The sequence below is a fragment of the Mandrillus leucophaeus genome, unplaced genomic scaffold (assembly GCF_000951045.1).
Source record: "Mandrillus leucophaeus isolate KB7577 unplaced genomic scaffold, Mleu.le_1.0 Scaffold196, whole genome shotgun sequence".
In the NCBI taxonomy this organism is placed as follows: Eukaryota; Metazoa; Chordata; class Mammalia; order Primates; family Cercopithecidae; genus Mandrillus; species Mandrillus leucophaeus.
In genome coordinates, this window is record NW_012101987.1 from 2,651,009 (window position 1) to 2,665,613 (window position 14,605).

General features: G+C 39.7%; 2 protein-coding genes across 2 annotated transcripts in view; one reads left to right on the plus strand and one right to left on the minus strand.

The window, feature by feature from the left end:
- Positions 1-12,747, minus strand: part of LOC105538634 (zinc finger protein 85-like) — a 30,344-nt gene extending 17,597 nt beyond the window's left edge. Inside the window, exons 1-3 of the mRNA XM_011978534.1 lie at positions 12,617-12,747; positions 2,952-3,075; positions 2,355-2,453 (exon numbers count right to left, since the gene is read on the minus strand). Of these exons, the coding sequence (XP_011833924.1) occupies positions 2,355-2,453; positions 2,952-3,075; positions 12,617-12,646 (253 nt within the window). The 5' untranslated portion in view covers positions 12,647-12,747. The remainder of the gene's footprint in view (positions 1-2,354; positions 2,454-2,951; positions 3,076-12,616) is intronic.
- Positions 1-14,605, plus strand: part of LOC105538628 (zinc finger protein 708) — a 315,682-nt gene that overhangs the window by 139,059 nt on the left and 162,018 nt on the right. The window lies entirely within an intron of this gene.

Consider the following 14,605-nt stretch of genomic DNA (forward strand, 5'->3'; position numbering starts at 1 on the left):
AAAAAAAAAAAAAAAAAAAAATTGGGAATTACAACTACCCAAGCCTCTTGCAACAAGACAACTAAATGTGGACCCTAGTGCAGACCCAGCAGCCTTGCAACCAAGTTACAACCCCACTCCACTACAAACCCAGGGGGTATCCCAGAACCCTGGGGACCCAAGAAAAGATCTCTACCTCCTGAAATTAGTTTATGAAAACTTAAGGAGTTGTTTGCTGTTTCAAATTCACAGATACCAATAGTAAACTCTATTGTGCCCATTGTCAATGCTTCTATTTTAACATAGCACTGGAAGTATGTGGCAGAATAATGAAAAAAAAATTTTTTTAAGCCATTGAAACTGAAGACAAATAAGTAAAAAGTTGCTGTTTGAGGAATATATAATCTTATACATAAAAAACCATAGTACACTGAAATTTGTTTAAACTAATAAATATACTCAGTAAATTAACAAAATATAAAATTAACATAAACGTATGTTATTGTTCTATACACTTAAAACAAGCTATTGGATACAATAGAAATTTAAAAAGTTTTATTAGGCCAGGCATGGTGGCTCACACCTGTAATCCCAGCACTTTGGGAGGCCAAGGCGGGTGGATCATGAGGTCAGGAGATCGAGACCATCCTGGCTAACATGGCGAAACCTTGTCTCTACTAAAAATACAAAAAAATTAGCCAGGCATGGTGGTTGGTGCCTGTAGTCCCAGCTACTCGAGCAGCTGAGGCAGCAGAATGGCAAGAACCCAGGAGGCGGAGCTTGCAGTGAGCGGAGATCACATCACTGCACTCCAGCCTGGGCCACAGAGTGAGACTCCATCTCAAAAAAAAAAAAAAAATTTTTCTTTTTTAATTTTTTTTTTTTTTTTGAGACACAGTCTTGCTCTGTGGCCCAGGCTGGAGTGTAATACAGTGATCTTGGCTCACTGCAACCTCTGCCTCCCTGGTAAAAGTGATTCCCCTGGTTCAGCCTCCTGAGTAGCTGGGATTATAAGTGCTCACCGCCACACCCAAATAATTATTTATATTTTCAGTAGAGACAGGGTTTCACCGTATTGGCAAGACTGGTCTCAAACTCCTGAACTCAAGTGATCCACCTGCCTCAGCCTCCCAAATTGCTGGGATTACAGGCCCCAGCCACCGTGCCAACCAAGAAAACAATCTTTTTAAAAATATAAATAAAATAATTAATTTCTGAGAACAAATTTAACCCAAGAGATAAAAAATCTTAACAATGAAAGATATAAATCAATAAAAGAAATTAGGGAAGACACAAATAAATTTGAAAATATTTCATATTTATGGATTGAAAAAATAAATACTGTTAAAGTACTATATTCTCTAAAGTAATCTATAGATTCAGCAAACTTCCTATCAAAATTCCAGTAGCATGTTTTCTTATAGTAATGAAAACTACAATTCTAAAATTTACAAAAAACTACAATAAACTTCAAATAGCCAAATTAATTATGAGAAAAAAAAACAGAGGGACATCATACTTTATAATTTCAAACTATATTTCCAGAATATACTAACAAGAATAGGATGGAATGTTCAGAAAATTAACATAAAAACCAATAGAACAGAGACCACTACCCTCACACATTTTAGAAATGATGCAAAAAGAGAACTAATAAAATAGTTTAACATAAGTTTCTCAAAATCATGCAGATGCAGATATTTGTGTGTCTCCCAAAACAACGGAAAAGCAGTCAGATTGTGCAGTCTCTTATATGCCATGAAGAGGATTTTCGCTCTCACTGTAAACTTAAAGGAGTATCAATGAAGAGAAAGTAGAATCCTTAGAGAATTTAAAAGCATAAGACAGAAGATGGCCCTATGTGAGAACAAAAACAACAACAACAAAAATATATATACCTCAGGCTTCCGGGAAACTCTTTGCTTTGGAACACAGCTTCCCAAATCAGCAGGACAGATTTGGTGATGGTATTACATTCACTTGATAACTATTTTCTTTCCTTTTTTTTTTTGAGATGAAGTCTTGCTTTTGTCCCCCAGGCTGGAGTGCAGTGGTGCGATCTCGGCTCACTGCAACCTCTGTCTCCCGGTTCGAGCAATTCTCTTCCCTTAGCCTTCTGAGGAGCTGGGATTACAGGCACCTGCCACCACGCCTGGCTAATTTTTCTATTTTTAGTAGAGACAGAGTTTACACCATGTTGGTGTAAAACAGTCTGGTCTCGAACTCCTGAGCTCAGACGATCCACCGGCCTCGGCCTCCCAAAGTGCTGGGATTACAGGCGTGAGTCACTGCGCCTGGCAGGGACTGGCTTTTTTTTTTTTTTTTAATCTTTCAACCTTTCATCTATGTCAACTGTTTCATTCACTCTCACCTACCTGGGGGTTTCACTACCATACTGTGTCTCTTCATATTCCAGGGATCTTTTCCTTGCTCCAGACAGGTGATCAGATTTGGCTTAGAGACATCAATACCTGCTTTATTAAAAATAAATAACATGAATCTTGCCCGTATTCTCTAACTGCCTACCTAGTACCATGCTTAATAAAGAGGATGTAATAGAATATTCTAGAAAATTTATCCCAAAATACTATTTAATGACAGAAAGTTCTTAACATTTAGAAAATATTTTAAATTTGTAGGTGCTTAATTTCACCACCCAGTATTCATGGATAAAAAATTAGTGGTGGCATATAGATTTTAACATACGGGCAACAATATTTTATACCACTAAATTTCTGAAGTTATCACTACTCTAGAGTGAAGGATATAGACCAGCTCAGAAATGTAAAAAGATCAGGCCAAGATAAAACATCCTGAAGAATTTTTTTACACGGACAATTCCTCAAGATTTTTTAAAACAGGCATCAGAAACGCATTTATGAGAAGCATAAATTATCAAAAATTATTCTATGAAAACAGAGAAATGAAAACTTTAGGGTATATAAGGAATTGTGTATTAAAGTTATTCTCACCCAAGACCAGGTTTCTGTAGTTCTCTAACATCACTTTCCTATACAAATCTTGCTGAGCAGTGTCCAGGCATTGCCACTCCTCCAGAGAGAATTCTATGGCCACATCCCTAAATGTCAACGGCCCCTGAAACAAACACACACACGCATGCACATGTGCACACAAACACACATATTTACACGTGGGCAAAATTTATCATTTGAGTTAAGGTTAAATGAGAGAGTAAAAAAGCTTGGTTCTGACTTACAGGAATGACTCAAGTTATTCAACAATTTTCAACACAGAAATATCTCTAATGTATTCTCTGAGGGATGAGAATGGTATAAGATCTACAACACCAGTGTATATATACTTTTATGAATACTAAAGTATAAAACTAAATGCATAAACACAAACATGTACTTTTTTAGTGCTATATTTGCCACACAAAGAACGAGTTGTGTATAGTTTTCAGACAAAAAAGATGTTGAGTTAGAAGGCACCTCTCGTTTTAATGTGAACAATAAACTGAAGATCTTGTGCACAATTTTTTTTTCCAGAAGATCTGAAATAAACTCTGCTTTCTGAATTTCTAACAAGCTCACTAGTAATGCCAATGTGTTTGGCCCAGAAAGAATATTTTGTCAAATATCCCGTAAGTGGAAGAACCTGTGTTTTACTCAATTTTTCTGCCCTGTAAACAAAGACAAGAGTCTTCATTTTCCAAAGATAGACATATGCAAGGAAAACCTAAGAAAGAAAGGCAGCTGCCGGATTAAATGCGATGGTTTATGCACAGCTCTTCTTTAGCTACATAAAGATACTTAATAATGAAGAGAAAAATAATGAACTCTATAGTGAAATAAGTATTTCAGAGAGTTCTTTAAGTAAATTTTAAAATCAACTGCATTAGGACAAATGTTTATGATGTGCTGATGCGATGCACACAGAAGAACACATCATCACTGCTGAGATACTGCCTCTCAAAAAGTAAATTCTAGTCTGAATTTAACCATACAGAAAAGTCAGTGTTACGTGGAGTTCAAGATGCAGATATCTTCTATGGTCTGTAATTTTTAATAACATTTTAAAGTAGTCTTTCTTTAGCACCCGAGAGAGCAGGTATCTCTCAATAACTTTTTTTCAGAATTTTCAGGGTAATAAACGCTATCCTGTTTAAATAAGCATTTTCTTAATCCTGTTCCGCACAGAGTTAATGGAGAAAACAGATGAAGTCACAAGACTACATGCTATTTATCTTTACTAAGGAGCCCAGCTTTCCGCCAATGGGAATCTTGAATATCTACATTTTCCCATGTTCAACAGCAACAAAGGGAACATTTTAAATAGTGCAGACTATAAATTCATTTTAAGAATTTTGCATGGCATATAAGAAGTCATGATTTAGAGAGTGTAGAGAAGGTTCTGGGATATAGGAGAGAAACATTTTGCAGAGACCCTTGACTATCACAAGAATTTTAAAAAGTCGTTAAACTCATTAGGGGAAAAGAAACACAAGTAGAGAAGTAAAGGTTTGCAAGGACTAAATGCATGGCATTCCATGAGGCAGAGTGGACACAGATCTTCATCTGAGACATATTTAGCTGAAAAAAAAAAAAGCCATTTTTCCTCTTTTGCCTTCTTTGGAAATCCTTTTCAGATGACATTCTCTGGAGAAGTTACACCTGCATCTTGAGAAAATTCCTGTAAAGAAGTCAGCACCACCCATTTACCTGCTAGCCTCACAACTACAGAAAAAAGAACTAAGACCTGCAGAAAAAGCCCACCCACTTCTGTCCTTTATAACAGCAGAGATTCAGGAACAACAAGCTGCTCAATGAATATAAAAATATGTTTCTCTATTTCTGTCTTCATGTGCCCGCCCTTGCCACAAACACCAGCAATTTCTGCTATGGTGATGAAAATATGGGTCACACTGACCTCTTCCTATTAAAACCAAATAGAACAGTTCCTGTGACTACCTTTTAGTGCAAAGGTGAAACTCAACTCTCATGAATGTATCTTGAACCCCACCCACTTGATTTTGTCCTCACCTTAGAGTCACATGAGAAACAATTAAAACAACATGAATACTTTCACCTAGAACAATACACAGAACCTGGGGAGATGGCACAAGTAAAGAGATGTCTGCAAATTGGCCATGTGATCCTAATGAGAAGCCTGGGCTGATAGTCACTTAGCTAAGCATTGCCTCTCAAGCTTTAATGAACTCAAAAATCACTTGGTAATGTTGGTCCCACTTTATGTAATGTGATTCTGCAAGTTTAGAAAGGGTCCATGAATGGGTGTTCCAAACAAGTCCCCTGTCAAAGTCAATGTTGCTATGTTGCTCCACCTGGGCTTATCATTAGCATTAGAGAAAGCAGGCACAGCACAGAGCCCCTTACATTCAGCACTCTTGCGCAGGTACTATGTGCTCAAGAGTATGATACAGAGCACGGTGCTGGGAATAACACATTCTGTGATTAAATCCTAATAAGACCTACGAAGTTCATACTAAGTGTTCAATAATTCTCAGGATTTAGATAAAGGGCCCAGAATTAGTATTTCTTCCTCTGTTTCTCTGTCATTGATTTTCTTAAAAACATATAAACTAAAAGCTAAATATAGACAGATGAAGATATATAAAGAAATATAGACAGAAAGAGTTTAATGTAGTTTAGAGAATTTTTTCTGTTTATATATACTTGTTTGTGACCTGTATAGCAACTACTGGATCTGCAGGAATAGAAAACAAGTTGCTAAATGGAATGTTTCTGTAAGCACTGGTTTTACTACAAAATTTAAAAATTAAGATCTTAAAATGTATAGTTTATTTTTCTTATGTATCTACTTTTGGGTTTCAGGATATTGTGAGCACCAGCTCTAGAAAGTCAGCAGGATTTACCAGCCAAAACGTGAATCTCTATAAAATCAGTTTTGTAAGGAAAGACTCCAGAGTGGGGCCAGAGCTAAAAAGGCCTCCAAAAAAAGTGAATCTTATCAGAACTGGGGCAGGGAGAAGACCCTAGGTTGAATTTGTTCTCTATGCCACTGAGGTATTTCCAGTTCTGTTTTTCCTAAGCTTACCTAAGAAAAACTTAAATCCCAGAGTTTATGTAACTTCAATCTATTTTTGCCACTACTCTCTCAATTTTATAACATACACTAATAAGCAATTTAAATGAATCTTTTAAAGTTTTCTAGGATAATTTTATTAGAAGATAAATATGTATTCTTAGAAAAGTAAAATAAACACAAATAATAACACCTCTTCAGTCCATAAATATCCCTTCAGGTGATAACATCAGAAGTCACAGCACTATTTTTAAAAAGTGGCCCAGGTTGTTGTTGTTGTTGTTTTTCCCCAAACATGTATTCATTCTACCAACCATATAATGCTTAATTCAACCATGTATTCAGTTGCTAGTCTAGACTAAAAGTTCCTGGATGGTAGGGACCATGACTGCTTCATCTATTTTTTGAATGATAATATAAAATGGAAGCAATTAGTTTATTTGAGTTTCCAGACCTCCTCTGTCTTTCATCCAACTAGCAGAAAACTTGATAAACTTTAATTTGGGCACCAACCAAAGTTATCTCTTATGAGGGAGAAAAAAACACAGAATGATTCCTTTCTCTTACACTGAGACACAAGCAGAATTAATCACTCTTGTCAGCCTGACACAATTCTGTCCCAGACATCCTCAAATGTCTTAAAGAAACCTAGGTGATTGTGAGAGGGTTCCCAGTGACCCAAGGCTGATGGCCCAATGAAAAGCCGAACTGGAGAAACTCAGGCTGATTCTAAATAGAAAATGGAACTGCCCTGGTGGAGCTCCAGAATCTGGACAACCTATCCTGATTTGCTAGCTTTTGCGTAAGAAGGACAAGAATACTCTACTCCATAATTACAATTTACAGGTAGGTATAGTTGTGGTCATGGCTCTGGATACTTTGTGGCCTTGATCTCTCACTCTGAAGATGCTTATTTACACTTATAGATTCTGTCATCAGATTCTATTTATACCTGGAGCCTCTCATATAACTGTAGCAGGTCACCAAATAAGATCTGAAAAGCTTACAAAGCCACACTCTCAAAGGGGGGCTTTAAGATGTCTATGTTGACATCTCACAATGCAGAAAATATATTTTGTTGGTTTTCATTACATTCTCAATCGAAAGTCTGGCCCTGTCTTGTAAATCCCAGGCAGAGGCCTGACCCTATGTGCAGATTCTAGGTGGGATTAACCTGACTCCGCATCCTTGGGTGTTACAGCAAGCGGAGTACAATCAAAGGAGAGATCCCTTCATAGAGGTTCCTCTAGCACATTCTAAGTAATATGTCTACCTAAAAGGAAAAAACTGAGGAAACATGAATTAGAAAGTTCACTGGGCCAAGCTTGAGGACTGTAACCTTGGAGCAATGATACATCCTCCAAAGACTGAACAAATAAGAAATTGAATCCCTGAATAGACCAATAACAAGCTCCAAAACTGAATTAGTAACAAATAGCCGGTCAGGGCCGTGTGCGGTGGCTCACGAGGTCAGATTGAGACCATCCTGGCTAACACGGTGAAACCCCATCTCTACTAAAAACACAAAAAATTAGCCGGGCATGAAGGCGGGCGCCTGTAGTCCCAGCTACTCGGGAGGCTGAGGCAGGAGAATGGGGTGAATCCGTAAGGCAGAGGTTGCAGTGAGCCAAGATTATGGCAGCACTGCAGCCTGGGCGACAGAGTGAGACTCTCTCTTAAAAAATAAATAAAAATAAATATATAAATAAATAGCTGTCCGGGCACGGTGGCTCAGCCTATAATCCCAGCACTTTGGGAGGCCGAGGTGAATGGATCATGAGGTCAGAAGTTCAAGAATAGCGAACAGCCTGGTCAACATGGTGAAACCCCATCTCTACCAAAAATACAAAAATTAGCTGGGTGTGGTGGTCCACACTTGTAATCCCAGCTACTCAGGTGGCTGAAGCAGAGAATTGCTTGAACTCGGGAGGTGGAGGTTGCAGTGAACTGAGATTGTGCCGCTGCACTCCAGCCTGGGCGACAGAGTGAGACTCTTTCTCAAAAAGTAAAATAAAACAAAATTAAATACATACATAAATAGCCTGCCCACCAAAAATAAAACAAAGAACCAGACAAATTTACAGCTGAATTCTACCAGATGTAAAATAAGAGCTGGTACCACTTCTACTAATATTATTTCAAAATACTGAGAAAAAGGGACTTCTTTCCAACTCATTATATAAAAATAGCATTATTTTGATATGAAAATTTGGCAAATATAAAACAAAAAAATAGAAAACTTGAGGCCAATATTTTTAATGAACATTGATGAAAATATCCTCAACAAAATACTGGCAAACCAAATCCAGAACATCAAAAAGCTAATCCACTGTGATCAACTTGGCTGTATCTCTGAAATAAAAGGTTGGTTCAACATACAATTAATAAATGTTACTCTTCAAGTAAACAGAACTAAAGACAAAAACCACAAGGTTATTTCAGTAGATGTTAAAAGAGTTTGCAATAAAATTTACCATCCTTCATGTTTACAACTTTCAAAAAACTAGGCATTGGAGGTACCTACATCAAAATAATGAGTCATCTAAGCATGACAAACTTACAGTCAACATAGAAAATGAACACAAGCTGGAAGCATTCCTTCATGAAAACTGGCACAAGACAAGAATGCTTTTTCTCAAAACTCTTATTCAACACAGAATTGAAAGTCTTGGCCAGAACAATCAGGGAAGAGATAGAAATAAAAGGCATTCAAACAGGAAGAGAGGAAGTCAAACTATTCCTGTGTGCAGATGACAAGATTCTGTATCTTCAAAATCCTACAGTCTCAGCACAAAAGTTATTTAAACTGATAAACAACTTCAGCGAAGTTTCAGGATACTAAATCAGTAGCATCCCTGATGTACAATAACAACTACATGACTACTGTGACCCTCCCTGTCCCTTTTTATCTTAGCCTTAACTGGATCTGCCTGTAGCTTTCCAGGATTCTGTAGCTTCTGTCAGCAGAAAGGCTTCTTCCATGACTGCAGTGAGCAGGCTGGAACTGCTGCAGGGGAGGCTCTCCAGAAAAAAAACTAACTAGGCCTTTCATAAACTCCTTTTGCAGGCTCAATATTAGCCTTAGCTCTGAGTTACTGGGCTCAAACTTTAATTTTCATGTTAGAGTTACTCACTTGGTTTTTGAAATTAAGTATTTAAAAAATTCAGCAAAATGACTGAAACACAGTGTTCATATAAGGGAAAATTTTTTTTTAAGTGCTTACATTTATTATTATTATTATTTTTTTTTTGAGACGGAGTCTCTCTCTGTCACCACGCTGGAGTGCAGTGGTGAGATCTTGGCTCACTACAACCTCAACCTCTTAGGTTCAAGTCTCAGCCTCTCCAGTAGCACTAGAGGTGCGTGCCACCATGCCCAGCTAATTTTTGTATTTTTAGTAGACACGGGGTTTCACCATGTTGGTCAGGATGGTCTTGATCTCTTGATTTCGTGATATACCCGCTTCGGCCTCCCAAAGTGCTGTGATTACAGGCGTTAGCCACTGCGCCCGGCCAAGGTGCTTATACTGTATACCTTAATAAGAAAAGCAGGCAAGGCGCAGTGGCTCAAGCCCGTAATCCCAGCACTTTGGGAGGCCGAGACGGGCAGATCACGAGGTCAGGAGATCGAGACCATCCTGATTAACACGGTGAAACCCCGTCTCTACTAAAAAATACAATAGTCCCAGCTACTCGGGAGGGTGAGGCAGGAGAATGGCGCAAACCCCGGAGGCGGAGCTTGCAGTGAGCTGAGATCCGGCCACTGCATTCCAGCCTGGGCAACAGAGCGAGGCTCCGTCTCAAAAAAGAAAAGCAAAAGTATCTATTTCTTTAGGAAAATAAATGTCTTATTCTATTAATTCCATTAAAAATCATGCCGTAAACAATGAGTCATATGAAAACACTTCTAGGCAGTACCAAGTTTCGTCTCATAATATTTAGCATGAAACTCACAAATCAAGAAAACAAGATTTGAACAGAGATATTCACTGTCAAAAATTTACGTTGCAAAAAAAGGAACTGATGTTTTTATGAATCTATGTAACCAATCAATTATCTACCACAATTTCTCATGGAAATGTATTCATTTTCTACAGCAAAAATGAAATAGAGATTTTTTCCTCTTCTTTTTCTTGGCAGCATTCTAAAAGCTAAGCCTTGAAATTCTGTTTGAAATCACCCAGTTATTTAAAAAAACACACCTGAGAAAATTCATAAACTCACTCTGGGAAAGAAAAAGGTATGTGAGAATTTTTAACAAATGACATACATGATTAGATACTAATTTTTTGAAACCCACATCTTTCATGTCTTTTGTAAATATTTTTCTACCTTTCAAGCCCTACTATAAAAACTCAGGTCAAAATAAGTGAACAAATCCCTTCAAGGTGACAAATCCATGAGTGGAAGTGCTGGTTAAATAACAGATGTGGGTCGGGCGCGGTGGCTCACGCCACCCAGCACTTTGGGAAGCCAAGGCGGATGGATCACGAAGTCAGGAGATCGAGACCAGCCTGGCTAACACGGTGAAACCCTCTCTACTAAAAATACAAAAAATTAGCCGGACGTGGTGGCGGGCGCCTGTAGTCCCAGCGACTCGGGAGGCTGAGGCAGGAGAATGGCGTGAACCTGGGAGGCGGCGCTTGCAGTGAGCCAAGATCAGGCTACAGCACTCCAGCCTGGGCGACAGTGAGACTATGTTCCAAAAAAATAAAAATAAAATAAATAATAAATAATAAATAAATAAATAACAGATGTGTCTGACTCATGTTTCAAGTAAGGCCATTCAATCACTTGATTCTTCCACCCACTCCTGCTCATTGTGTGCTCAAGAACCACCCATTCAGAAGACACTGCACTGTTTCTCGGTGACTGTCCCACTTGCATTTTACTTGGCAAGCTCTTACACCATCTCACTGGAGTCAGTTTTGTTTTTGTTCTTGTCTGTCTTTTGGGATACTATTTTTTTGGTCACAAAATTTTCACTTTTTTTTTTACTCTCTTTCTTTTACTATATTTATTTCACTATTTTTCTGCTCCCCTTAGAGAATCCAGGGGGCAGAAATTATTTCTGTGTTTTCCCCTCATTACCAGCATCTGATTGGCTGACCAGCAATTTGTCTCTAAGAAATGGAAGCCTGGTTGGGTGAAGGCAATTTTAACATTTCAAGGGGTTACTGTTTCAAAATAAGAGTCCACCGGCAGATTCCCCTCAGCCCCAGAATATCCACTTGCTCCCTTGAGAGGATACACTCCATACCTCAGGTCATCTTATGGGAGAAAATACACCAGAAGTTGAAATCCAATGGACACTCTAGCTAACATAACCATGGCAGTTACCTTTGTGTATCCCCAGATAGTACTGAAACCCATGCACACGAAAAAACCAAAGGGTGGCTGAGGACACATCACCCCATAAATTTTCCAAAGGAGAACTTTGACCCAAAAACATTCCGGTAACATCTCTGTGCCTAGACAAGATAAAAGCAAAAGAGACACAGAGATTTACGACAGTATAGTGTCAGGGTATTATTATTTGCTTTCTTTTCATGGGAAATATTTACAGATAACAAATCTCCTTAAACGCACCATTTAACCATTCAATGCTTTGCGAAAAAAATAATTAAAATATGGTATAAAAAAGTACACTAAAAGACAAAAAGGCAATAATATGAACTAGGGAGGAAAAGCTGGCATTTGGGAACGTCAGAAGAAACTGGAAATTATCTTACTGCAAGCCAGAGTGAGGCTGGAGAAATGGGGGATGGGTTCCAAGACGCTGCTTGGGACACAGGTGAAAAATACAGCAGAAAATCAGTTCCCTGTGGCGTGTGAAAATAAATAAGTGGCAGGCAATTAGACTGAGGTATCTCTAGTCCCTGGATTCTTACTTAAAAAAAAAAAATCTAAATCTAACTCAGGTGCATTATTTTTAATTACTACATTCAGAGAAACAAAATTCAGGCTTCAGCAACTATAAACTGCCAATTAAGCTCTGATTACATAACCAGGAAATTTTCACCTTTAATGCACAAATTAAGAAACCACGTAACTGTACCTAACCAATTACTAAATTTGGTTTCTTCACCATGCATTTTATAAAAGATTTTCCTTCAAGCCTCTCCCACAGACCACAAACTACAAAACATAGCTGGGTGCTCTACAATTCTAGAACCACTCTGATTAAATTCTTTAATATTTTTGCAGTGACTCCATAAATTTTTAATAGGAGAAAATAGCAACTGGGAACCCCACGGACCAAAGCTCTTCGCATTCATGAACCCGCAATCCAACTCAGGATTCTCCCCTGACGACCCTCCCGTGGTCCCTGCACAATTTGAGACGCGGTGCTGCGGGTGCAGAGCTGCCAGAGAGGGCTCCAGGCAGGGCACAGTCACAGTGCAGGGAAGAGACAAGACGCCCGAGGCCCCGGCTGTCGGCGCAGCCGCCAACTTATGACTGAAGGAGACTGAGGCCGAGCTGGGCAAGGAAAACTCGGGCGCAGATTGTGGAGCTGACTGCGAGGAGGCCAAAGTCACGCCACAGCACTTCCCACCGGTTCCAAGCAACCCCTTGCCCTCTCTCGTGATGTCGGACTCGGCACTCTCACCATTTCTAGGCTTTCAGGGGGTCCTGGCATCTTAGCTATGGATCTCTCAACACCTTCAGGTCATGAAGCCACACACGCTGACGACACAGAACAGTAGAGAGACCTGAAGCTCAGCAACAGCGAGAAACAATGGCCCAGCCACATCCCGGAAGCCGTCCTTTCCACTCCAGCTGTGTGCCTGATTGGACGGTTCCCAGCTCAGTGCTCCTGATTGGATAAGGTTTAAAGACCCGCCCCTTCAGGCCCTGAGTGACAGAAGATATGACCAAATGCTGGGCGAAGTGAAGAAAGAGTGACAGCCCAGGCTGCAGCCTTTTCAGACAGGGCTTCCTCCCTGAGCTGAGCCAGGCCCACCTTACAGGGGATTTTCCCTTAACCTTGTGTATAAGGTCATAAGCAGTTATAAATAATATATGGCTATTCACAAATTTAAAAAAATAATTATTTTAAAATTTCAGATTTTATGACCTTCCTGGCTCCTAGTCCTTTGAACTAGCAGCCTGAGATTTTTAAAAGGAGCCAATCTTCTGAAATAAGATGTGAACCACATGTGAATTTTAAATTTTCTAGTAGCCAGACTTGAAAAATAAAGAAGGGCCCTTTATTACGTGGCTCACGCCTGTAATCCCAGAACTTTGGGAGGCCGAGGCGGGTGGATCACCTGAGGTCAGGAGTTTGAGACCAGTCTGGCCAACATGATGAAACCCCGTCTCTGCTAAAAATACAAAAAATTAGCCAGGCATGGTGGCGGGCGCCTGTAATCCCAGCTACTTGGGAGGCTGAGGCAAGAGAATCGCTTGAACCTGGGAGGCAGAGGGAGGCAGAGGTTGCAGTTAGCTGAGATCGCCCCACTGCACACTCCAGCCTGGTCAAGAAGAGCGAAACTCCATCTCAAGTAAAAAAGAAGAGAGAAAGAGAGAGAGAGAAAGAAAGAGTGAAAGAGAGAGAGAAAGAGAGGAGGAAGGAAGGGAGGGAGGGAGGAAGGGAGGGAGGGAGGAAGGAAGGAAGGAAGGAAGGAAGGAAGGAAGGAAGGAAAAAGGAGAAAGAAAGAAAAGTGAAGAGAAGAAAGAAAATAAAAGTGAAAGAAAAGAAAGCCGGATGCAGTGTCTCATGCCTGTTATCTCAGCACTTTGAGAGGCCGAGGCAGGCGGATCACCTGAGGTCAGGAGTGCAAGACCAGCCTGGTCAATATGGTGAAACCCCGTCTCTACAAAAATACAAAAATTAGCTGGGTATGATGGCAGGTGCCTGTAATCCCAGCTACTAGAGAGGCTGAGACAGGAGAATCGCTTAAACCCAGGAGGCAGAGGTTGAGGTGAGCCAAGATCACGCCATTGTACTCCAGTGTGGGCGACAGAGCAAGACTCCATCTCAAAAATAAAAAAAAATTAAGAAAGAAGAAGAAGAAACAGGTGAAATTAGTTGTAACAATTTAATTAACCCAATATATCCAAAATATTATCATTGTAATATGTGAGCAATATGTAATGATTAATGAAGTATATATATTTTTGGAACTATATCTTTGAAACTAACTCTGTATTTTATCTTTCTAGCAAATTACAATTTAGTTTCTAGCAAATTGCAGCAACATTCCAGGCACCCAGTAGCCAGCCACACATGGCCAATAGCTGTTGTATTGAACGTGTTAGCTCTGACGTCAGGAAGGTGAAGGGTCTGAACATCCATTTTCTGCCAGAGGTGAGGGGACAACCTCTCTCTACCAATGTCTCTGTGCTGTTCCGAGAGTGGTACAGATAGTGGCCATAGAAAGATCAGAGGGTATCAAGAATAAAATCACCACAGGTAGACCACTGCTGGCCACCTGTTGCCCACCTTTCTTCTAAAGATCATACAGTGAACAAAGAATGATAGGGCCACCAGGCACAGTGGCTCACGCCTGTAATCCCAGCACTTTGGGAGACCGAAGTGGGTAAATCACTTGAGGTTAGGAGTTCGAGACCAGCATGGCCAACATGGCAAAACCCC